The sequence below is a fragment of the Phascolarctos cinereus genome, unplaced genomic scaffold, assembly GCF_003287225.1.
Source record: "Phascolarctos cinereus isolate Bilbo 61053 unplaced genomic scaffold, phaCin_HiC Scaffold_3;HRSCAF=262, whole genome shotgun sequence".
Lineage (NCBI taxonomy): Eukaryota > Metazoa > Chordata > Mammalia > Diprotodontia > Phascolarctidae > Phascolarctos > Phascolarctos cinereus.
Window position 1 is genome coordinate 157,578,012 of NW_027555736.1, and position 27,033 is coordinate 157,605,044.

At 35.6% G+C, this 27,033-nt stretch overlaps 1 protein-coding gene across 6 annotated transcripts in view; it reads left to right on the forward strand.

The window, feature by feature from the left end:
• NEDD4 (NEDD4 E3 ubiquitin protein ligase) overlaps nt 1–27,033 on the forward strand; it is a 163,885-nt gene that overhangs the window by 20,311 nt on the left and 116,541 nt on the right. For 5 of the 6 annotated variants that reach the window (XM_020981375.2, XM_020981382.2, XM_020981389.2 and 2 more), the window contains 3 exons: nt 303–381; nt 475–513; nt 23,469–23,522. In XM_020981375.2, the coding sequence (XP_020837034.1) occupies nt 303–381; nt 475–513; nt 23,469–23,522 (172 nt within the window). Of the gene's footprint in view, nt 1–302; nt 382–474; nt 514–20,691; nt 20,801–23,468; nt 23,523–27,033 lie in introns of all 6 variants that reach the window. The other variant, XM_020981409.2, reaches the window with a different exon arrangement.

Here is a 27,033-nt window from a genome sequence, read left to right on the forward strand (position 1 = left end):
CAGGGTGTAATGAAATCATACAAATAATTGTTAGGAATCAGAACTACAAAAATGTTGGGAAAAGCATACCAAATAAACAATAGTACAGATTTGAACAAAGTCCAAAACTGAATGTAATTTCTTTGGGAATTCTTTTTGTCATAAGAAACTGTGACTTCAAGCATAAGAAGTAAAAATTGACAGTTGGATATTGGATGAAATATTTTAAATAATATATAAAGTTCTACATTTTTTCTGTGAAGTAGAATATGCTTTATTGATGGAGGACAGTAGTTAAAGCAGTCTTTTTTTTTTTTTAACAGTGATCCTTATGTGAAAGTAACGCTGTATGACCCCACGAATGGAATTCTAAATACTGTTCAAACAAAAACTGCTAAAAAGGTTTGCCTTAAAAGTATTTAATGAATCTGAAACAAACTTTGTTTTTCTGATGACAATATGTGAAAAATTTTACACTGTTTTATTATCTTTTAGACTTTGAATCCAAAGTGGAATGAAGAGATATTATTCAGAGTAAGTATAAATGAATTTTATTTCCTTAGAATTAGAAAATTATAGAGGTTTTCTTAACCTTAACAGGCCGATATTGTACTCTTCAATTCCCAAAGTAATATATATATATTTTATTATTATTATTCCCATTTTTTAAAATATAAATTTATTTAATTTTAGTTTTCAACATTTACTTCCACAAGATTTTGAGTTCCACATTTTCACCCCATATTGCCCCCCCACCCCAAGATGGCATGCATTCTGAATACCCCTTCCCCTAGTTTGCCCTCTCTTCTGTCTCTACTCCCCTTCCCTTATCCCCTTCCTCTTCTATTTTCCTGTAGGGCAGGATACACTTCTGTACCCCATTTCCTGTATTTCTTATTTCCCAGTTGCATGTGAAAACATTTTTTAAAAACATGTGTTTTTAAAACTTTGGGTTCCAAATTTTCTCCCTTCTTCCCTCCCCACCGAACCTCATTGAAAAGGCAAGCAACTCAATATAGGTTATACATCTGCAGTTATGCAAAACACTTCCATAGTAGACATGTTGTGAAAAACTAACTCTTATTTCCCTTAATCCTGTCCTGCCCCCCATTTATTCTATTCTTCTTTTGACCCAGTCCCTTCTTAGAAGTATTTACTTCTAATTATTCCCTTTCCCAATCTGCCCTCCTCTCTATCATCCTCCTGGTCTCTTGTCCCCTTCTCCCCCTATTTTCCTGTACGGTAAGACAGATTTCCATATCCAATTGAATGTGTATGTTGTTCCCTCCTTAAACCAAACCCTATGAGAATAAGATTCATTCCTTCCCTCTCACCTTCCCCCGTTTCCCCTCCACTGTAAGAGCCTTTCTTTTCTGGTTTTTTTTTGGTGAGATCATTTACCCAGTTCTACCTCTCCCTTTCTTCTTCTCCTGGTATAATCCTCTCTCATCCCTTAATTTTATTCTCCAGATATGACCCCTTAATCTTCAACTCACCCTGTGCCCTCTGTCTATCTATCTGTCTATCTATACATACATATAATTTTTTCCCTCCAACTACCCTAATACTGACAAAGGTCTCATGAGTTATAAATATCATCTTTCCATGCAGGAATGTAAACAGTTCAACCTTAATAAGTCTCTTATGATTTCTCTTTCCTGTTTACCTCTTCATGTTCCACTTGAGTCTTGTATTTGAAAGTCAAATTTTCTATTCAGCTCTGGTCTTTTCATCAAGAATGCTTGAAAGTCCTCTATTTCACTGAATGACCATTTTTTCCCCTGAAGGATTATACTCAGTTTTGCTGGGTAGGTGATTCTTGGTTGTAATCCTATCTCCTTTGCCCTCTGGAATATTATATTCCATGCCCTGTGGTCCTTTAATGTAGAAGCTGCTAAATCTTGTGTTATCCTGATTGTGTTTCCACAGTACTTGAATTGTTTCTTTCTGGCAGCTTGTAATATTTTCTCCTTGACCTGGGAACTCTGGAATTTGGCTACAATATTCCTAGGAGTTTTCCTTTGGGGATCTCTTTCAGGAGGAGATTGGTGGATTCTTTCAATTTCTATTTTGCCCTCTGGTTCTAAAATATCAGGGCAGTTTTCCTTGAAAGATGATGTCTAGGCTCTTTTTTTGATCATGGCTTTCAGATAGTCCAATAATTTTTAAATTCTCTCTCCTGGATCTATTTTCCAGGTCAGTTGTTTTTCCAATGAGATATTTCACATTGTTTCTAATTTTTCATTCTTTTGGATTTGTTTTACAGTGTCTTGATTTCTCATAAAGTCACTAGCTTCCAATTGCTGTATTATTCTAATTTTTAAGGAAGTATTTTCTTCAGTAAGCTTTTGGACTTCCTTTTCCATTTGGCCAATTTTTCTTTTTAGGGCATTCTTCTCCTCATTGGCTTTTTGGACCTCTTTTGCCATTTGGGTTAGGCTATTTTTTAAGGTGTTATTTTCTTCAGTATTTTTTTGTGTCTCCTTTAGCAAGCTGTTGACTTGTTTTTCATGATTTTCTTGCATCACTCTCATTTCCCTTCCCAGTTTTCCCTCTACTTCTCTTACTTGCTTCTCAAAATCCCTCTTGAGCTCTTCCAAGGCCTGGGACTGATTGATATTTTTCTTGGAGGCTTTGGATGTAGGAGCTTTGACTTTATTGTCTTCTTTTGGTTGTATGTTTTGATCTTCTTTGTCACCAAAGTAAGATAATATAGTCTGACCCTTTTTGCACTGCTTGCTTATGATCCCGGACAATTACTTGAGTTTTAAACTCCTTGTTAAGGTAAGAGTCTGCTTCCAATGTGGAGAGTGTACTGTCCTAAGCTTCGGGGGTTTATATAGCTGTTTTTAGAGATACTTGTAGGGACCTGTAAATTTTCAGTTCTTCCAAGTGGCATGATAAGGGGCAAGATGTTTACTCCTTTCCTGGCCTGTGCTCTGGTCTGTTGGTGACCATAAACACTCCTTTCTGTCCTGGAACCGTGAGGAGGGTTTCCTTTTAACAGCCACTACAAGCTGCACCACGCCAGTGCTCCTTCTTGCCCCAGGATCGCCGCCCAGAACTGTGACCCACATCGAAGCAAGGGCAAAGCAAGAGATTCCTGCCTCAGCACTGGCAAAGAGATCCCTGCAATCTCCCTCTAATGAGCCACTTGATTTCCCCTCAGTTTGTAGTCCGGAAGCTCAGGAGGCAGCTCCAGCCCCAGGACATGCTTGGGGAATGGAGCTGAGACCTTCTCGCTTTCTCTGAGCACCGCAGAAACAGACTTTTCTCACTGACTTTCTAAGTTGTCTTTGGTGTTTGTGGGTTGAGAAGTCTAGAAACCGCCACAGTGGCCCACGATTCAGTCCTCTGAGGCCTGCTCCAGGTTTGCTGTGGCCTGCGCACCCACGCCGCACTGCGCTCCTCTACCAGCCTGGTGCGATGTACCTTTCTAATCAATCACCCAGGTTGTCTTGGACTGGAAATTTGCTGCACTCTGTCTTTTTGTGGGTTCTGCTGCTTTAGAATTTGTTTATAGCCATTTTTTATAGGTATTTGGAGGGGTTTGGGAGAGAGCTCAAGCAAGTCACTGCTTTCACTCCACCATCTTGGCTCTGCCCCCTCCCAAAGTAATATTTTTAATAGGTATTACTGGAGATTCCAATTTGCAAGAATTCTAAAAATTTTGCAAATATCTCTTGAAAATGATTCATTTGGTGGTTTGCAGTTTAATATGACCATATAAGGTTTGAATGTGTCGTTAGTGGAAATTCGCTTGTCTTCAGAAAACTGGAACTTTCTTACTTTTGTTTTAAGTAAACCATTTTAAAGATAAAGAAATATTCCTTATTCGTTATGAGAAATTTTAATGCCTTCCTCTGTTTATCAAATTAGTATTTGGTCCATCTTATCAAAAGCTAGTATGTAGAAATGAAGAAAAATATTGACCAGTTTGTTAGTTATCACAGTGTTTAAGATAAGTTTATTTTTTTTAAAAAATGCTGAATATTCATTTTTTTCAAATACTGAGGAGATGTGAGTTTCGGAATGTATTTCATTTGTGGAATGATGAAATTTTTGGAGATCATGAAATATAAGAGATCAGAAGTAGGAAATGCTTCACAATTTGTGCAAGAATACAGGTAAAGTAGGAAATTATGTTTTCATCATCACAATTTGTGCAAGAATATGGTCGTGAATGATGGAATGTGGCACATAGGGAACATCTTTTCAGACGATTTTGATTGTAATGGACAGAGTGTAAAAGAGATTATGACTAAACAATTGGAGGGAGCCTGATTATAGAAGACTAAGTAGATCTGGCTTGAAATAGGCACCCAGTTTTGAGGCTGGGTGACCTGCCTTAACTTTATTATAGTGCCTCTCAACTTTATTATAGTGCCTTCTATATGGCAGATACTGTGCTAAGCACTGGGTATACAACTTTTAAAAAGAGATAGTGCCTCCCCTCAAGGAGCTTACAATCTAATGGAAGAAGATAGCACACAAAAGAAAGCTGAAATGAAAAGTGGAGTACTCGGTGCCTGGCATAGGGACATGGTGGGAAAACGAAAGAAGACCAAAATGAATGTTGCCAGAGAAATCAAAGAACTAAAAAATCAGTGTAGGCATGTGGGAAATGACAGAAATGAGGAATGTCTGTCCCTACCCCTCTCCTTAAAATTGAGGTGTTCTTGGTTCCACCCTCTATTCAGAGAGACAGAGGCTATTTAGATCCTTCAAGATAACGCAGTTTGTCAAGTAGCCTTCCTTTAGACTAGTTATTGCCCTAGAATAATTGTATATTTATGCATATTTCCATAATATACTGTATATTTGTGTAACCTGCTTTTGAACAATACTTTTGCTATTCCCTTACCAACTCCTTATTTTATTCTCTGCATTGGCTTTTTGAAACCTTTCCTTTTCTCTCTCTCTCTATCTATCTATCGCTCTCTCCCTTTTTTTCTTTTTGGTGAGGCAATCAGGGTTAAGTGACTTGCCCAGGGTCACACAGCTAGTAAATGTCAAGTGTCTGAGGCTGGGTTTGAACTCAGGTCCTCCTGTCTCCAAGGCTGGTGCTCTATCCACTGAGCCACCTAGCTGCCACTTCTTTTCTCTTCTTGCCCCCAATAAATACACAGGGTCATCCTTTTATTTTGATTCTACCCTTACTCAACTCTTCTATGACTTTTCTCTTTTGCATCTTCCATTTCTCCCTCACCAGAAGCTCCTTCCCTTCTGCCTATAAATATATTCAGATCTTTATAGTCTTCTGTCCTTTCCAGCTACCATTCCAACTCTTTCTTACTACCCATGTTATCTTCAACTCCTTGTAATCAAGTTTTTTAATACATTATTCTACTAGAACTGCTATCTTTTAAGGTCACCTCATTGTCAAATCCAATACACTTTTTTTAGTCTTCAACTTCATTTAACTCTTGTTACATTTCTGACCATCTCTTCTGATAGATTCTTTGATCTCCCACTTTTTCAAACATACCATACTCTTTAGGTTCTCCTCATGCCTGACTGGAAGACTTTTTAGATAGAAACACTGCCTTTAAATATTTGCAGGGCTATCATAAAATGTTCAGGTAGAGACTTAGGTGATCACTTGTTGAGGATGTGAAGTAGAAGATTTTTGCTTCATGAAGGGATTTTACTAGTTCAGTGGTATCAAACTCAAATCAAAATGGATCCCTATAGGCTGCATACTGACATAAAGTCACAAATTAACATTATCTGTGTGGTATTATATTTTAATTATCTTGTTAAACATTTCTCAATTACATTTCAGTCTGATTCTGTGGAATTTCTCTATATATGACACCTCTGGATTAGATGACCTTGCAACTAAATGATTATAATATTCTGTGATTCTGTGAGAATTCATAGGCCACACACATGGAAAGATACTACATGAACTGGCTTCCTTAACTCTTCCAGTCAATTTAATTTATTTTTCCACCCATTTTGTGAACATGTGGATGCTGGCTATGTTACTATGTAATATCCTCGCGTATTTCACCAGCTTACCTGTACAGTAGCAAGTGGGAAGAATTCAGGATCTTACCTGGTCATTTAATAGTCTTGTGTCTTTAGTTGCTTTTCTCTTTGAGCGTCAGTATCCTTCTCTGTAAAATGTTGAGGGGCTTGGCTGCATGATGTATAAAGTGCCATTCCACTCTGAATCTATAATCTTTGCAGGCTTTGCTTGGAAAAAGGAGATGTTTCTTAAACACAAAAGTATTGTTACCATCTCCATCTTCTAGCATATTCTATGATATTTTAAGTTCACTAATCAGTTTTTTCCCACTTGTATATAGCATACTGCTACACCTTTAAAAACATCTTATTTTCTGCTATTCTTGCAGACTTCTATGATGGAACTCCTTTAGAGAATGATGTGATCAGTATTTATTAATGTTACTGGTCTCTAGTTTCTATTATCCTCTGTCTCTCTTTTTAAAAATATTGTTACTACTGCTTCTTTCATTGGTAGTGTAATAGTGTGTAGAACTGGAAGGGACCTTGGAAATCATCTAGTCTAAATTCCTCATTTTACAGGCACGAAGACTGAGACCTAGAAAAGTTAAATGACTTGCTCAGGGTCACACAGGAAATATGTAGAAGACAAGATTTTGAAACCAAGTTCTGTTACTTCTTATCGTATGATTTTTCCACCTCTAAATTATATGGTCTCTAAAAATGAGAATAATGCCTACACTCTGTATGTACTGCACTGAGTTATTGTGCAGAAAACACTTTGCAACACTTAAAGGTGCTAACTTTCTCTTTTAAAAGTAAGCTATTATTATTGTTGTAGGAAAAAAAGCTAGAGGAATGAGTTATAGAATCTTGGTTGTCAGGAATAGACTACTGATTGGGACAGAGGCCTTATAAGGAAATCATTTTGCATTTGTGAAAGTTCCATATATTTTTCTTCTTTCTACTTAACTGCATATTTGAGCAGCTAAGAAGCCAAATGGAAAGGAAAAAAATCTGTATGAAAAGAGACAAACGGCATTGAAACAGGAAGGTATCAGAGAGAAATGGGAAGTTAATAGACAATTATTGCTTCTTTGAATTTATAAATAGATCAAAGGATTAGTTACAACTAGAGTGAGCAAGCAACATACACAGCTTAAGTTAAGGATTACCTAAAAGTAAAAAAGAAAATTAGATCTAAGCTAAACAGTGATTCAAATATAACTTGTACCTTTAAATTTTGTAATATAGAAGCAATGTGGCACAAGCTTGGAGTAAGAAAGGCCTAGGTTCAAATCTTGACTCTGACATTAGCTATGTGACTGTGAGCAACTCATTAGACCTCTCTGAACCTCACTTTCTTTTTCTCTAAAAATAGAAATAATGATACCTATAGGGCCTACCTCAGAAGGACTTATGCCAAGATCAAATAAGATAGGTAGATATGTATGTACATTTCTTTGCCGTAAAGCACTATATAAAATGTCAGTTATGATTATAATTATCTTGACTTCTTTGGAAATCAAAACCAATGAAAAATTTGATAGTAGTTTGTACAGAAACTTTAATAAAGAAGTTTAAAAAATAATTTTTTGAAATCCATTGAAAATCAATATTTTTTGACACCTCGAAGTACTGTTCTTCCCTTCATCCCTCCCTCTTGTTAAGTCAAATCAACAAGTATTATTAAGCACCTACTATGTGCCAGTATTTTACTAAGTGCTGGGATACAAAAAAAGGCAAAAAACAGTCCATATTCTCAAGGAGCTCACAATCTAATCCAGGAGAGAACAAGAGGGAGAGGGAAAAAGGGTGTGGGGTGGGAAATAAGCATTTATATAGTACCTATTATGTGCCATGCAGTGTGCTAAGTTTAACTTTACAAATATTATCTCATTTGATTTTCACAAAAACCCTTCGAGGTAAGTGCTGTTATTATCTCCATTTTATAGTTGAGGAAGTGGAAGCAAACAGAAGTTAAGTGGCTTGCCTAGGGTCACACAGCTAATAAATGTCTGAGCTATATACAGGATAAATTGTAAATACTCTAAAAGGGAAGACACTAAAGCATCTTGTAAAAGGTTGGACTTTAGCTGAGACTTGAAGAAAGATAGGGAAATCGAGAGGCAGAAATGAGAAGGAAAAGAGTTGAAGAGGAAGTGCGGGACAAGCGGTGGAAATGCTAGGAATTGGTCAATGAAGTGTCAAGTACAAGGAACAGGAAGGAGGCCAGTGTTACTGGATTATAGAGTATGTAGAAGGTCGGGGGGAGTATGGTGTGAGAAGACTGGAAAAGTTTGGAACAGGCCAGGTTGTAAAGGGTTTTGAATGCCAAACAGAGGATTTTATGTTTGATCCTGTCATAGGGAGCCGCTGGAGCCCATTGAATATGAGGGTGACATTGAATATGAGGTCAGACTTAAGCTTTATGAAGATCATTTCGTTTTTCCCCTTGATATTCTAGATCTTTTATTTCTCCAAATGACTTTTGTTATTATTTTATTGAGGTTGGCAAAGTACATACCTTTGATACTTTGGCATAGCATTAAAACCATAAATTAATTTTGGTAGTATTGCCCTTTTTTTATTCTGTTCATAAAGCTTTTTATTCTACTTACACCAACTTAATACACATTTTCTTAAAAAATTTGCTTGGATTGTTCATGAAAATTTCATAAGACGTTAAACAAAGATAGCCACCATCTCAGGTTATTTTTCTTAACTGTTCTTATAGTACATGCATCTTTGGCAAGTGTAAAAAAAAAAACCCTCAAAAAAAGTTAATACATGGATTTTTTTTTATTTTATTGCTATTCTTTTTTTTCTTTTTTCTTTTTTCTTTTTTCTTTTTTTAATTTTTAGGCAATTGGGGTTAAGTGACATACCCAGGATCACACAGATAGTAAGTGTCAAGTGTTTGGTCTGAGGTGAGATTTGAACTCAGGTCCTCCTGACTTCAGGGCTGGTGCTGTATCCACTGCGCCCCCTAGCTGACCCGTTTTATTGCTATTGTTGTTTTACAGTTATGACCTTATGAATATCAAATTCATTTTTGCTGCATGATTACTTGTACATTTGTACTTAGTTTGCCTAAACCATTTAAATACAAATAAAATGAGTATAGCAAAAATAAAAGTAAACAGCAGGTAGTTTTTACAAGTAATGGGATATGAACTGTTTCTAACCTTCTCCAGAGTAAAGTAACTGGGTTAAAATTTCATCTCAAGGTTAAATTTTGCAACAGCAATTGTAAAACTGTACATGATGAGATTATGTACTCCACAGATTTACATGATACACGTATAGTATGCTGTGTAATTCCTAACGGATATGTTTCTACAATAGTCATGAATGCTCCAACTCTAAAGTACCCATAGTAACTACACTTGTGGCTGGAAAAAATTATTCCCTTTTCCTCTCACCATGACAGGCCAAGATGTAGGCAGTTTTCTTTCTTTAGATGTAGAAGCTGTTTTACCACTGCCTTTGTGAAAATACAATATAAAATTTAAGCACTATACCAAACATGCAAATTGTGTATAAAAATTATCTTCAAATTGGCCACCTCAGATGGAAATAGATAACTCCCTAAATGTCAACTGGCCCTATTCCTCTAAAATTAAACATAAAAACTGCTTGGGAAATACAGAAACCCAAATAGAAGTAATAAATGTTATAAATCTTAAACAAAAACTTTTTGTGGGACAGCAAAAATGATAAATGGTCTACTGTGTAAATTTTAGACTGAGGGAGATAAGGATTGGAAAATTGGTTAGTACTCCCCTCTTCCTGTTTCAACTTCATCTTCTTGGGTTTCTGATGTCTACAATGTCAAGTTGTGTCTCGTATTGTTAGTGTAAGAATCTTCATTTAATATATCAATTTCAGCAGTGGCTTCTTCAAAAGCTGTCTTTTGATGGAGAGTAAGCTTGGTGAGAACTCTGAATTCAGGACCTCACAAGAGAACACACAAGTTCAGGGCCAGGCAGTCTTATAGGATATGCTGGTTGCAGTTCCTTTTTACTGATTTGCTTCTTAAGATCGATTTATTATTCCTTTATTATAATCACAAGCAGCAACCTCAGCCAAATAACCATATTAGTCTCCTTTCAGTTTCAAATAGAAAATTTGTTTTCTACTTGTGAGACATTTAAGAATCTATTAATAACTTTTTCAATAGAAGGAGTACATCATTGTAGATATCTTAGCTCAGCGTCAGTTTTCTCTGTCTTCTTAGGCCATTTGTTATTCTTACTCAGCACCCTCTGTCTTTTACTCAAAACTTAAAGTGACTCTCCAGGATGACCTCCAGACTCCTATAACATTTTAACTCTATTGCAGACTTCATGCAAGCTTCCATGTCATCATTTCTCTCAGCTTGTGTAGCCAATTGGCCTTCTGCACCAGTTCATTTTGACACATGACTGAATATTTTGTGCCCTCAAGCCGCGAGTTTAGCTATTTAAGTTTTTTGGTTTTAAGAAGTTTTGTAATTTAATCCATACAGGTATTGAAGGTGCAAATATTTTATGCATTTTATTGTTATTTGGAAAGGGATTTACTTTTTTATTATTGCCTTTTGTTATTATTATGTAGAAATGCTGTGATTTGTGTGTTTATTTTATAGCCTAGAACTTTGCCTAAGCTAATAATTGTCTCAATTAGCATCTTTGCTGATTGCCTGTGATTTTCTAAGTAAATCATCATCAGCAAATAGGATTAGTTTTGTTTCCTTTTCACGTGTCTTTATTCCTTTAATTTCTTTCTTCTATCTTATTACTATTGTTGGCATTTCCTTTGGGGCATCCTTGTTTTACCTTTGTATTTCTATGACTTATGTTTAACATGTACCCATTATATATGATGCTTTCTGGTTTTCGGTAGATACTTTTTTTTTTTGCTTTTTGGTGAGGCAGTCAGGATTAAGTGACTTCGCCAGGGTCACATAGCCAGAAGTGTCAAGTGTCTGAGGCCAAATTTAAACTCAGATCCTCCTGACTCCAAGTCCAGAGCTCTATCCACTGTGCCACCTAGCTGCCCCTTTTTATGATATTAAAAAAATATCCTTCTCTGCCTATACTTTGTAGAGTTTTTAGCGTAAATGACTGTTGTATTTTGTCGAAGGCTTTTTCTGCATCTATTGAGATAATTGCTAGTTTGCTTTTTTATTTTTAATATGTTTAATTACATTGATTATTTTCATAATGTTGAGGCATTCTTTCATCCTTTATTTAAATCCAACTTTTTCATTGAATTTTGGTTTTACCCTTTTAAGTTTTTGGCTTTACTCTTTCCTTTGAACACTTTCTTTATATAATTTTAAAAATATATCTCTCTAATTTTTGGCATCTTGAAAGATGAGCAGTTTCCTAACTTTCCGTTGTCATTCTGTGTATTTTTAATTTTTTCTCTCCTTTAGTTTTCTTGTCTTTCATATATGTCTGTCAAATTTCTAATCTTTTGGGAAATTATTTTTGACTGTTGCCCTAGTGTCACCAGAAAACATGGTATATTTCATTTTATGTGTCATAACCTCTATTCTTTGTATATAGAACCGTAAAATCTTAGAATTAAAGGGACATTAGAGGTTATCTAGATCAACTCTTATCTGAAGCATAAATCCAGTTTACAACTTCTCTGACCAGTGGTTTGTATGGAAGATTTAGCAGAAAGTCTCCATTCAAGGGCTTACCTTTGAGAAAATTAGATAGGAAGGAAGATTATCTTTTATAAAACTTGCTAAGGTTTTGTGGAAACACAGGAGCAGCAGTAGTAAAGCATATAAAGAAGAAGCTTCTAAAATTTGATCAGCTAGAAAGGAAATAAGACATCTAGTACATTTGGTAATTGGATTATCTTGAGAACTCTACACATAACATGTATATTCAGCTTCTGTTTTACTTGGGATTTTGCCAGGAAGCTGCTAATTACTAGGGACTACAGAGCAAGTTGGTTTCAACTCTAGATAAAAAGAGGTAAGACTACCATAAATAAATGAATGAATGAATGAATGAATGAATAAGTGATCCTCCCTCCAGAGCCCCAACAAAGTTTTCCTGAGCAGTTCAATGTCAAACTGCTTTTAAGAACAACAAAGGATAGAGAAACATTCTACTAACAAGAAAGATTTTAAAGGGATCTGCAGAATGTACTCTGTTTTTGTCAGTGCTAAGTAATTGCTCTGTGTGTGTGTGTGTGTGTGTGTGTGTGTGTGTGTGTGTAATAAGGTAATGAAATTGTGCTGACCACACTCATCCTTCAAAAAGCTACTTTTGATTCCTTCTCATATTTAATCTTATCACACCAATATCCTGGGTAATTGAGGGGCATATTTGGATATTTTCTTATTAGTTATTAAAGTTGCAAATTCTTTTTAATTAGTCAGTTAGCTAGAGCTCCCACCTTAGTATTATTTATTAAACTGGAGAAACCTCCTTTCCTAATAGTAGTTATTCATGTTTTTATATATACAATTCCTTAATCTTCTAGTATTAAATAAGCATTAAAGTTACTGAATATGCAATTTATTAACAATGAAATCAATACAGATAATCATTTATAGTAGTTTAGCTCTGAGAATAGTCATGGCCAGAGTCACTTCAAACTTTGACCAAAATGGCAAATGGCTTATTTTTACTTTTCAAAAAAACCCTCAAAAAACAGTTCCATGCCACTTTGTTCACTCAGGATAACAAAGTCTCCTTATAAGAATTCTATTCATCTTCATGGCTCAAAAGGTTACAATCTTTCATAAACAAAGAAGTTATGTTCTTCTTTCTCTCTTTTCAGTTTTTGTCCAGAAGTGACAGGAAAACATTATCTTTGTCTTTTCTCAAGCCCTTATTCTTAATAGTCTGTCTCCACCCATAAAATTCTCTTTATAATATTTCTTCATAAAATAACAATTAAGACAATTCTAATAAAAAAAGTTTGTCCTTGCCTTCTTTCACCCATAAAATGGGGATAACAATAGTATCCACTTCCTAGGGTTGTTGTGAGGATCAAATGTGATGTATACAGTAGTTATTTGCAAACTTTAAAGCCCTGTAGCTAGCTTATCATTATCTGTCTTCTCCACAAATTTCTCAGAGCAGTCAGTGTTAAACTCAGAGTTACCTTGAGTCCATAGGGAAAAGAATTTCAAAGAATGAAAATTACAACTCTTAGTTCTTAGCTTCTGTGCCTTTGAAGAGACAGTAACAGATTATATAGAATTTCTAGAAGAAACTTTTGAACTAGGTTTTATATGTACAAAATGCAGAGTGGTCTACTGACTAGGAAGAAAGTGAAAAGGCTAGGGGAATGCCTCTTTGTTCTCCACCTCGTCAGAGAGAATCGAGTTCTCTTCCTTTAAAGAAGAGAAATGAGTTAGTGTTGAAGATACGTTGGAAAGATAAATATACTATGTCACTCTCCTATTCATTAAATTCCAGAGGCTCCCTATGACCTTTAGGATCAAATGCAAAATCCTCTTTTTCTCAAGGCCCTTCATGACCTTCTGCCCACATACCTTTTCATTCTTCTTGTACGTACACTCTTCCATCCAGTGACACTCATCGCCTTGTTCCCAAACAAGACACTTTGTCTCTTGGCTCTGGGCATTTTCTTTTTCTGACCTCCACTCTTGGAATGTTCTCCCTCCTCACCTCTACCTCCTGGTATCCCTGGCTTCCTTCAAGTCCCAGTAAAAGTTCCACTTTCTACAAGAAGCCATTCCTAGTACCTCTTAATGGTACATGCCCTTCCTCTGTTTATTGTTTCCCATTTATCCTGTATATAGCTTGTTTGTACATAGTTGTTTACATGTTGTCTTCCTCATTAGATTCTGAATTCCTTGAGGGCTGGGACTGTCTTTTGCCTTTTGTATCCCCAGTATTTAGCTCATATAGTACTTATGCAATAATTGCTTAGTGATTGATTGACTAATACACTATTGGTTTGGCTGTGAATTTGTCCATCCATTCCTGAAAAGCAATTCAGAATTATGGTAAAAATCTGTGGTAGCTATCCACACTCTGACTCAGACCTCCTGCTGTTAGACATAGCCTCCAAGGAGATCAAAGATAGGAAAAGTAATCCAATATAGACGAAATATTCGTGGTGGCCTTTTTCGTGGTAGCAAAGAAGTGGAAACAAAGTAGATGTCCATCATTTGGGGAATGCCTTAACATATTTTTTTGTGCCATAAGAAGTGATGAACATGAAGAATTCAAATGCATGGGAAGATGTATAGGAAGATATATATATATATATAGATATATATATAGATATATATATATATATATCTATATATATATATACACACACATATATATATGTATATACATACATACATATATATATATCTTCCTAAATATAAGAGTGAAAGATGAGGAATTCTGTTTTGGACATGTTGAATTTGAGATGTTTATGGGATATCCATTTCAAAATATAGGTTGCATAGGACCAGAGTTCAGGAGAGAAGTTAAGACTGATTATAGATAGTGATCTAAGAGTGACCTTTACAAAGATATTAAATCCATAAATGCAAATCACATTACCCAGTGGGAGGATATATAGAGAGAAAACAGACCAGGATGGAAATGTAGGGGCACCTCTGTAGATGTGAATGTATGATATGTATAAATATCCCTTGATGGAGCCTGAGGAGTGGTCAGAGCAGAACCAAGAGAGGAGTGTCACAGAAACCCAGAGAGGAGAATATATCCTGGAGGACAGGATGGTCAGTAGTGTCAAATGCTACAGAGAAAGAAATGGGATGATTGTAGGGGAAAATCTCCTAGAGAATGTGGAAGGAGATGTAATCAAGGGTACATGTAAAGGGATTGATCTTGGCAAGAAGGCTGTCATCATTTGAAACTAGAATACAGTACTAAAGAATTGGTGTTGATCTGAAGATGTAGAAAAGAGGGAATTGGCCTCTGTTGTCTCAGTGAAATATGAAGTTGGGTCCTTAGCTGTGAGGGTAAGGAAGAGGTAATATTTGGAGGCTTGAAAAAAGAAGGAATGATTTGAAGCAATCTCTGTAGTGAGTGAGTGGGATATAGAATCAATGAGGGGGGAATAAAAGTATTAATGTTGTGATGTCCCAGTAGAGATCAAATTACATAAAATTGTAGGGAACTGAGTCATCACAGTTTTGTAACTTTGTCCAGCTTCGTTTATTAGTGTGTGAGTAGTAGTGGAGGTGGCAGATGGTTTGAGTTTGGCAAAGGGCAAACTGATAAGACAGGTGAGCAAATGATTTCAGAATAGAAAGTAGCATAGTTGAATTGGCTAAATATAAGGGCCAAATTGGAAATGAAGGACAGTAAAATTAGAATAGGATTGATGGCCCAGAAAAGTATTCATAGGGATAGCAGGATTGAAGGTCAATGAAGAATAGGTTTGTGCGGAGTAGAGTGACATCAGCTGATAGGAGGGTATAATTTAAAAAGGAATTTTAGAGTTCTTGATTGTGGAAATGGAACCATGAGGTGATGGAAAAGTCCAAGACTATCCCTGTGTAGTTAATGTAGAGGGTAATTGATCAGACTGAAGGAACCTGCCATCTCTATAGATTGCACTTTGCACTTAGGTGCTATTAGGAAGTTTTCTCTGACATCAGGCCTGAATTTAACTCTCCAGCTCCCACACCCTGTTCCTGATTGTATCCTCTAGGGTAAAGCAGAACTGGTCTAATCTTTCTTCCACATGGCAAACCTTCAAATATTTAAAGAATATTTTATCATTTGAATGATCCCATAAGTATTCATGCCCCCCGCCCAAGTATTCTCTTCTCCAGGCTAAACATCCCCTGTTCTTTCAGTTGATGTTCACATAAAATAATTTAAAGACCCATTATCATTTTAGTTACCCTCCCCTGGATGCTCTCCAACTTAATGCTCTTTAAATTGTGGTTTTTAGAATTTTTAAGTTTGATTTGACAAAAATTGCTGGGGAAACTGGGATGCAGTTTGTGAAAAATTAGGTATAGACCAAAATCTGCAAATGCCAAGATAAGATCAAAATAGGTACCTGATTTAGACATAAAGTATGATAATGTAAGCACATTAGGGGAGCATGGAATATTTTGCCTGTCAAATCTTTGAATAAGGGAAGAATTTATGACCAAATGAGATAAAGAGCTTTATGAGTTGTAAAATATATACTTTTGATTCCATTAAACTAAAAAGGTTTTGCACAAGCAAAACTAGTGCAGTCAAAATCAGAAGGAAAGCAGAAAACTACGGAAAAAATGTTATAGCAACTTCCTCTGATAAAGGTCTCATTTCTCAGATAGAGAGAGAAGAGTCAAATTTATGTGAATACAAGTCATTCTCAGTTGATAAATAGGCAAAGGATATGAACAGATAGTTTTCAGATGAAGAAATCAAAGCTATCTGTAGTCATATGGAAAAATGCTCTAAATCACTATTGATTAGATAAATGAAAATTAAAACAACCCTGAGATACTACTTCATACCTCTTACATTGGCTAATATGACAGAAAAGGAAAATAACAAATGTTGGATGAGATATGGAAAAATTGGAACACTAAATTCACTGTTGGTAGAGTTGTGAAGTGACCCAACCATCACGGAGGACAATTTGGAACTAAACCCAAAGGGCCATAAAGGTATGACCCTTTGACCTGGAACTACCATTGTTAGGTCTGCATCCCAAAGAGGTCAAAAAAAGGGAAAAGTACAAATATGTACAAAAATATTTGTAGCAGCTCTTTTTGTGGTGGTAGGAATTGGAAAGTGAGAGGATGCTCACCATTTGGGAAGGGCTGAACAAGTGGTGTATGATTTTGATGGAAATGCTGTTGTGCTATCAGAAATGAAAAGCAGGATGCTTTCAGAAAAACTTGGAAAAACTTACTGATGAGAAGTAAAGTAAACAGAACCAGGAGGACATTGTACACAGTAACAGCAGTATTGTATGATGATCAACTGTGAATAAGTTAACCATTCTCAGCATTGGTATAAAAATGGCCAAGGCAGTTCGGAAGGACTTATGATGAAAAATGCTATTCACGTCCAGAGAATAAACTGATGGAATTTGAATGTAGATTGAAGCTTACTTTTTAAAACTTTATTTATTTTCCTTGGGGTTTTTTTGGTCTGTTTTCTTTTACAACATGGTTAATATGGAAATAGGTTGTGCATGACTGAACATGTATAATTGATATCTAATTGCTTGCCATCTCAAGGAGGATTGAGGGGAAAAATTTGGAACTCAAAATATTAAAAAAGATAAAAGTTTAAAATATTTTTGCTTCTAATTTGAATAGTAAAATATGGACTGCCAACAAAAGGCTTCTAGAAGATGAGATTTTAGTTGAGACTTGGAGTAATCCAGGGAATCCAAGAGACAGATATTAGAAGGTAAAATATTCCAGGCATGGGGAAAAGCCAGTGAAAATGCCCAAAGTCTAGAGATGGAGTGTCTTGTTTGAGAAACCAGAAGGAAGCCAATGTTACTGGATCACAAATTATGTTGAAGGAAATTAAGTATTTAAAAAAAAAACCCAAAGGGGAAGGAGACCAGGTTGTGAAGGGCTTTGAATACTGAAGAAAATATTTTATATTTAATCCTTGAAGTGACAGAGAACTACTGAAATATATATGTGTGTGTGTGTGTGTGTGTGTGTGTGTGTGTGTGTGTGTGTGTGTGTGTGTGTGTAAGTAATTTGACAGCCAGATGGAGGATGGGCAGGCCTGGAATGGGGATAGACTTGAGGCAAGATCAATGAACAGGCTATTGCAGTAATCCAGATGTGAGCTAATGAAGGCTTGTACCTGGACCAGGGTGGTGGCAGTTTCAGATGAGAGAAAGGACATTTATAAGAATTGTTTCTAAGATAGAATCAGAAGAGATTTGACAACAGATTGAATGTAGGGGATAAGGGGAAGAGAGGAGTCAGATGACACCAAGGTTTCAAGCCTGGGTGACTGGGAGGATGGTGATACCTTTGATATGAATAGCGTTGTTTGAAAGAACACAGGATTCATGTTTTGGACATGTTGAGTTTCATATGTCTACAGGACATCCAGTTTGAGATGTAAGTTAGGTAATTAGAGATATATGAATCTAGAGTTTAGGAGAGGGGTTAGGGCTGGACAAGTGAGTTAAAAAATTATCAGCTCAGAGACAATAACTGAATCCATGGAAAGTGATAGATAATCAAGAGAAATCTTACAGAGGAAGAAGAGAAGAAGGTGCTTGATAAAGCCCTAGGGGACTTTTATTGGGCATGACCAGGATAAAGATCCAGCAAAGGAGACTGAGAAGGAATGGTTAGACAGGAAGGAGGAGAATAGGTGGAAGAGGGCTTGTTAGTTGATCAGTAAGCATTTAAATGCCTACTCTGCGCCAGGCACTGCTCTAAGTGCTAGGGATGCAAAGAAAAGTGAAAAGAAAACAGTCCTTGCTTTCAGAGAGCTTACATCCTAAAGGGGGAGACATTGTGCAAGCAATTATATATAAAAAAAGATGAATACAGGATAAATCGGAGATTGTCTCAGAGGGAAGGCAGTGAGATTAAGGAGAACTGGGGAAGACAATACTTGTCTGATGCTGCTCTGGAGTTTCTTTTGGGGCAAGATCCAACAAGAGTGGGAGGTGGGCTGCATCCTCGTTCCTACTCCCCTCATTGTGGTGCAGGGGGACAACTGGCAGAAGGATTGGGGTCTAAGTGAAGGTGGTTAAAGGAGAGTCAAGAACTGACAGTGGGGAGCAAGGCGAATATGTCAAATTTCCCTGCTTGTATTAGCAATTATATGCATTTGTGTAGAGACATTCAAGGACATAGATTTTCCTCATGACTCTTTTCTTGAATTTTATGTTCTAGAACTTCTGAGTATCTCAACTGTTTGTTCTCCCACACGCTTTTTGTGGCTACTCTTTCTCTATCCTTTTTAGTTTAAAGCCCTTTTGATTAGTTTTACAAAATACGCTGCGAATAACATTGTTACTACCCTTTGTTAGGTGGTGATCAGGAGTATTCCCAGTATTTTAATTTAAGAAGTGGTCCAGAAGTCTGAATTCTCAAACACCAAGTCTTCTTACAATTCAGTATTTGTCTTCTGTATTTGTTACTTTTCGTAGGCAGTGGTAAGGAAAACAAATCCTGTGCCCTGACCATCAGTTTTAGGCCTGACTTTTGTAGTCTTTCGAAGTTCCTTCTTTCATTTGTACCCATGTGAGTCAATGGAAGCTAACAGTAATCACCTCTTTTGATCAGTCTTAGGAGTCTTAGATACATTCATTGGGAAGATGACTGACCTTATTAATGCTATCATTTTGACAAATAGCTTCCTTAGTTTAGTATTCTTTAGTCTAAGCTGTCCCACTCCTTTGGGTGTCAGTTATCACCAAGAGCTCTGTTTCCCCTTCTGAGACAGAATGAGTGATCTCTTCAAGCACTAAATCCCTACAGATTATGCCCGTTGAAAGGTTCTGATCTCACTGTGTAGAATATCTTGCTTTTCCAGTGGGAGCATTCATCATTGGTACCTGCCTTCTCTTACCACTAAAACACAGTTTTCCCTTTTCTTTACCTTTTTGTAAATCTCTGTTTCTTTCCTCACCCATTTTCTTATAGGCTATCTTCTGCTGAGAGACTACAAGACTGTTTTTCTTTTCGTTGTTAGCCTTTGCCTTGATTAGAGTGTATCACGTATATCCCCCCATCTTCTTCCTCCCCTGCCTCCTTTATCCACTTGTCCCACAAAAAGCCTTGGTTCACTTGTAGACTGTGTATTATAACATTTTGCTGATGTTTCAGGTCTGTGTTCACCATTACTTCTTTGACTTCTACATGTCTCTTCTTATGCCTTTGGAATTAAATCTCTTTTATGGTCTATCAGATAGATTTTATCTTGTTATTTTGTTGTTCTTGTCTTGTTTACTGTATTTCTTTGCTTTATATTTATTCTGTTTTCTTGGGTTGTGAGAAGCAAACAAATTCTTTAGGTCTGGTTTGCTTTTGAGCAATGTTTTGAATGTCTCTTTTATTGAATATCCACCTTTTTGTTAATGCTCAGATTTGCAGATTTTGCAGGTTTGCTCCTTGGATTGTATCTTGAGCTCCTTTGCTCTTTGGAACACTTTGTTCCATTCCCTCATGAGGTATGTGATGGGTATAGAACAGTTTATTTGAATTTTCTTTTCTCTGTACTTGATGATCTTTCCCTGGTTGCTTACAAAATTTGTTGTCATTGGAATTATTAAATTTAACTTCTGTGTGACTTGGAGTTGGCTGCATAGCTTTTTTATCTGTGAATTCTTTTGATTGGCACTTTATTTTCTGTGTTCAGAAGTTCTGGGCAGTTTTCTTGTATTATTTCTTGGATTATGATGTCCAGGTTTTTTTAATTTGTTTTTGTTTTTTACTTATATTCTTCTGGGAGAACTATAATACTCAACTTGTAATTTTCTTTTAATTTTTTTAGCTTTTCTTCTAGCTTGTCCATCACTTCCAGGTATTTAAATTCCTAACCAATTACTCTTTCTTTTGTTTCTTTGGTGAGTTTTCCCACCATAGATTCAGATTTTTCTATTCTGCCAGTTATTTATGCTAATAAAGTCCATAAATTCTGCTTTCACAATTTTCATTTTATTTCTCTTTTAAACCATTCAGAAACATCCAGCTATGGTTCCATGCTCCTTTTCTTGAAAATCCATATAGTTCTTTTGTCTCATAAAACATTGATTAATTTTCCTTTGTCTTATAATATTTATTTATAGATACCTGGAATCTTTTACCTGATTTGGAAGCCAGTTCCCTTTTTATTACTTTTATCTTCTTGTACTCAAGATCTTTAATAATTGAATTTTCTTCCTCCTGAAATCTTTGGTAAGTTTAGTCTTTTTTTTTTTTATAGTATACTCTTGCTCACTTTCTGATTCCTTCCCCTTCATAGCAGTTTCCTGGAGAGTTTAACCTCAAACTGTCTCTTCCTCCTCCCACATTGGGCAAATCATGGACTCACCAGTCTTGGTCTCCCAGGCGACTCCTGGGGAGAAAAAAATGGTCCCTGCTGGATGCCACCCCCTTTGTTTCAGACTTTATGGACACACATACAAGCATCCTGCTCATTTCTCTGGCTGAGTCCAGTACAGAGTGCTGCCACATTGAAATAACCTCCCAGATGAAGCTTCTATGTTTTGATTTTCCATGATGGGGAGTTATAGGGGAGGGGGAGAAAGGTGATAGAACTTCTGTTGCAACCTGTGGATTGTTTTGTGTAACTGATTGTGGTGGCTGGTAGAGAATGGGCTGCTTAATGAGTGAGTTAGGGAGTAAGGATTAGCTCTCTTTGCCATTAGGTCAGTTATTTCTTAGTGTCTTAGACTGGCAGCTGAAGTTGCTTTATCTCATCCACCTAATTCTTATTGTTGTTCAGTCATCTTCAGTCATGTCCGACTCTTCGCAGCCCAATTTGGGGTTTTCTTGGCAAAGATACTAGAGTGGTTTGCCATTTCCATCTCCAGCTCATTTTACATATGAGGAAACTGAGGCAAAGAGGATTAAGTGACTTGCCCAGGCTCACATAGCTAGGAGGTATCTAAAGCCAGATTTGAACTCACCAAGATAAGTCTTCCTTATTTCAAGACCAGCACTCTGTTCACTGTGTCACCAACTTGCTTTGTGGAGAGAATTGAGAGGTTGTAGTTAGAGGAATTGACTTTTCCTCCATCCGTATGGTCTTATCAAAAACATTTAAAACATTCTGCCAATAGATCACATTTTGGGTTGCTTATCCTTCTTTTTCCCCAAGATGTTATTGAAGTTCTTATATTTGATCAGTCACCAATTCCTTACTTTTTAGCTTCAAAATTTTTCTTTTGTTCATTTTTTCCTTTGCATTCTTATTGTTACCATCTTGGGCTCTATCATCAGCCTCATCTGCCTGGATTACTGCTACAGCAATCTTTCTGGTCTTCTTGAGTCCAGACTTTCTCACCCACAGTGTATCCAGCGTAATAGTCCTAAGTACATTTTCGTCAGTGCTTTGTTTCTACTGCATAAAGGGCTTCCTTGGTTCCATGTTTCCAAAAAATCAAATAAACCTAAGGTTTGCAAGGCACTTATATTTCTTCTCTCATTTGATCCGCACAAAACCCCTACAGAGGTTGGTGCTCTTTATAGGTGAGAGGACTGAGGCTGAAATAGTGTCTGGGCAGCATTTGAACTGAGGTTCTTCCTGATTCCATCCACTGTACCACTTAGCAGCCTCAGCTTTGAACAATTCTTTCTAGACTTCAAGGCTCTTTGATATGACTTTAATTCAACTTATTATACTCCACTCTTGTAAGTTCTTTAAAGGTTTTTGTTGTTGTTTTCGAGCCCTTTGTAGCCCTGGGGTTTTGAACTGTGTCTTACAAATAATAAATGTTTATTGAATTGAATTAAGCATAAATTCCATGTTGTTTTCTGGAACAGCAAATTCTTATTCCACCTCTATATTTTAATTTAGATTTTTTACCTCCATCTGTTCTTCCTTTATAGAAATCTTACTAATCCTTAAATGACTTCACTCAGGGACTCAACAGATATTTTAAAATGATCAAATCTTAATCTTTTATATCCTATACTCTAGAAAATACATATTTAGTAAGAAAGCATTCTCGTGTTTGCCCTATAATGTCATTGTCATTTAGAATTTTTTCTTGTGGGGAAATGATTAAGATACCCTTCATGAAGGGATTTACCCTGAGTGACTTCCCTATCCTCACTTTATTATTTTATTTTTATTGTTGTTATTATTTAGTCCTTTTGGATAGTTAATTTGCTCAGTAAAGCAAATTTAAAAATTTAAACTTCATAGCCCAGCTAGGAAATATTGGCTATACTCTTTAAAAAGCATGTGCTACCACATATGAACACTTAAAATGATTTGTCAGCAATTCAGAGTAAAAGTTTACTATATTTTTTGAACAATTTGCTTGACATTTTTTTAGAAGAGGCTTTATGAAGCCTGTTATAGAAGAAGTTGGTTCTTAGAAGAGGCTTTATGAAGCTGTACTATCAGTAAGCTAGTGGATATTTTCATAATATTTATTTTAACTTCCACATCTGTTTTTATCTGATAAAAAGAAAATTGAGGCCACGTAAATTTAAAATAAGTAATCATAGTAGGTAAATTATTTATTTAAAAATATAAGCCCTAAACTACATTATGAATTTTGCTTTGGTGTGGCAGTTAAAACAATTATTGCATGACTGTCTTCTGGCAAAGAAGAGCCAGTTTTCAGTATCACTGCTAGTGATAAGTGAATAAAGATTTGGCAGCTATCTTTGAAAAACAGGTGAAAAATTGAACCAAAATATGATTTTAATGTAATTTATTGATATGTGAATGTAAATACTGTATCCTAGTTTTGAATTTTCAATATGCTTATGAAAACAGTGTCTTAATTAGGATGTTGTTATAAAATATTTAATATTTTAAAACATCAATTTGTCAAATATCTTCAAGCAAAAGAGTTTTTTTTTTTAACTTTCTGGATTTTTTTCTTAGGTCCATCCTCATCATCACTGGCTTCTTTTTGAAGTGTTTGATGAAAATCGTTTGGTAAGTTATTTTCTGTTAGAGTAAGGGAAGTGTGAAACATGAATGAAAACAGATAGCAATGAAGAAAAAGGCAGTGATCATTAAGAAAATTGAGGTGAAGGGCTTATGACATGAGAGACAATTTTGCATGTTGATGGCATTGTTCTTATTGTTATTAATTGTTCTTATTATTGTTATCCCCTAGAGCCATTTCCTTCTTCCAGCACACTTAACCCTTGGGTGAGATTCTTTCTCCTATCTAATTGTTAGCTGACAAGACATAACATGGTAATTAAGATACTAACTTAGGTGTATTCAGTTCTGTTGATTAAACATCTTATAGGGTTTATGAGATATATTCCCTGGAGTATTCATATTATAAAGGGCTAGAGATACAGCTGGAGAAAGAGTTTCTTTGAGTCTCATTTTCTTCCTTTGAAAAATAAGCGGTTTGGACTAGAGAATCTTTAAAGTCCTGTCCATCTCTTAACATTCCTAGTTCACCATCCTTCCAGTCATTTATTCAGTATGCTTTCGGGAGCCCAAGGCTCAGAGGAAACACTTCTTTAGTTTCTCTGAAGAGGTTTAATTTAATGGACAACCACAAGTCTTTTCCTGTTTTATTTCCTTATTTCTTCTGGCAAAGATGAGCCAGTTTTCAGTATCCCTGCTAGCAATACATGAATAAAGATCTGGCAGCTATCTTTAAAAGACAGGTGAAAAATTGAACCAAAATATGATTTTAATGTAATGACATGAATACTATGATTCCTGAATACTTAAAATGCTACATTAAAATCCTTCAGTTGTCCAGAGTTTGTCATTTTGTAAGCCTATTTCAGAGTGTTCTTGGTTACTTCTTTTTGTATTTATAGGAGACATGAACAAATTTAATATGTACTTAAAAACAACTTTTCATAATAAAGAGTCAGTTTCTTATATAATCCTCTTTTTCTGTTCTTTGTGGTATTGTTCATATTTGTCAAGATTAAAAATTTTTTAAAAAGAACAGGCATGGGACTAGAAGTTAGTTTTCCTCTTCAATAAATGGTAACCAACTTCTAAGTGTTTGCTTTCGAGCAAAACTCTAACTGGATCTAATCAATTCTAGACCATGAAATCCTTGTAACTATAGATATGCTCAGGCCTGAAGGTGTATATTCATCCTCTAATATCCTAGTCAACCTGAAGAAGCGAGGAACTTAACTTCATAATGCTCCTTTCTGGATGAGACACATATGATTCTCCACAGTATTATGAGTCTACAGTGTAACAAATGCCTCCTTTCCAATGCAGCTAATTCATCTTTGCCATTTTCTATGCATGAAAACTTATGTATGCTGATCTCTGATAACTAAGGGTAGTAATATGATAATCATTCAAATAAATTGATCTTGCTAGTGTATTATTTAGTATGTTGCCCCCTACAAGGTACAGATTAGATTGGTCCATGTTTACTTAAGAATACCAAAATAGAATTTACTGTCTTCCTTCCTAAATCTACTCCTCTTTCTTTTTCTTTTCTTTTTTTTCCTGAAGGTGACACCACCATTCACCCGTTCTCCTGTTTTTGAAACATTGGTCTTAACTTTGACTCTTTGCTCTCACTTACCTTGCATATTTGAATACATTACTAAATTCTGTCATTCCACCTCCAGACCATCTCTTGCATTTATCTCCTCCTGTTGCTTCCTATTGCTACCACCCTAACATAGACTGACATTATCACTTACTTAGAATGTTATAATAGCCTTATAATACACCTTCCGTTTCTGCTGTCTTTCTCCTGTAATTCAGCCTTCACTTTTCTGCCAGAGTAATCTGCTTTACATGGATCTGCTTATGTTACTTCTCTGCTCAAAAATCTTAGTGACACCCTATAGTCCACTGCATAAAATTCTAATTCCTTTACATTATTTTCGGTAATTAAACTTAGTTAGGCTGGAGCCACTTTTTCCACAATACTGCATTCCATGTATTCTACATTATAGCCAAACTGGATTACTCTCTATCCCTCAAAAATGTTATAACTTTATCTGCCTCTATTGATTTCTTTACTTTTTATTCTTCTATATGAATTTCATTTATCATTTTTCTAGTCCTATAAAATATTCACTTGATAGTTTTATTGGTACAACACAAAATAAGTCAACTAATTTAGGTAGTATTGTCATTTGTATTAGATTGATTTGACCTACCCATGAGCAATTAATGTTTCTTCCATTATTTAGGCTGTCTTTATTGCTCCAAAAAGCATTTTATAGTTGGATTCTTATAGTTCCTGGATGTATCTTGGTAAATATAGTCCTAAATATTTTATACCTTCTCTAGTTATTTTAAATGGAATTTCTTTCTCTAGCTGTTTTTGCTGGATTTTGTTTGTAATAAACAGCAATGCTGATGATTTACATGGATATATTTTATATCCTGTACCTTAACTGAACTTATTATTTTACTGAATTTTTGGTTGACTGTAGAGTTCTCTAAGTGTGCCATCATATATACAAAAAATGATAATTTTATTTTCTTGTTTATTCTCTTGTTTTATTTCTATAGCTAACATTTCTAGAACTGTGTTAAATAATAGTGATGATATTGGGCATCCTTATTTTACACTAGATTTTTTTGGATAGACCTTTAACTCTACTCCAATACATATAATATTAGCTTTTGGATATAGATGCAGTCATCCCTCAAAATTTGTGGGAGTAAGAGCACACAATCTCCACGAATGTGAAAAATTGCAAATAACTCTAGGCCTCACCCTAAAATTTTATTTTTAATAATTCTCACCATATTTTTTAAACATACAAAATAAGTAAAACAGTGCACTGCACCTTTTAAAAAAGTTGCAGTTTCTGTGTGATAGATTAGTATCTCACATGCTATGCAGAATCTCTGTAGCCTCAGGTATAGCTGCAGCAAGTGTTTCACAGATTTCCTTCTTTTAGGAGCAAGATACAATGATCACAGAAAAATTCTGTGACTGGATAGTAGAGAGATAAAGAGGAAGTGTTCCTAAAAAACATGTGTAGCCCGTAGCTCTTCAATGCCCTGAAATTTTTAACAAAATTAACTGTTTATAATAAATTTATGTATGTATGCTTATGGTAGTAAATTATAAAATAGATTAATAATATATAGTATTCATGCTTTATGACTTGGTAAAATTTTTAAAAAGTTTTCTTTACATGCATATGTTATCTGTGATTTTCTGCATTATGCCACAGATTTTTAAAAATTCACATTTAATTATCATGGGCAGATAACCAAAACTGTCAGTGTGAAACCCACATGTGTTGAGGGATGACTGTTTTTGTTATTGACTATATTAAGGAAAGGTCCATTTATTCCTATTAATCCTATCATTTTTAATAGAAACATATGCTGGATTTTGTCAAAAGCCTTTTTAGCACCTATTGATAAAATTATGTAGTTTTATTTAAATTGACTGGCCCTTTTTCTTTAGAGCATGATGCCACCCCAGTCTTTTTAACTCAGGACCAGGGTTGCTTTCTACACCAAGTTCTCA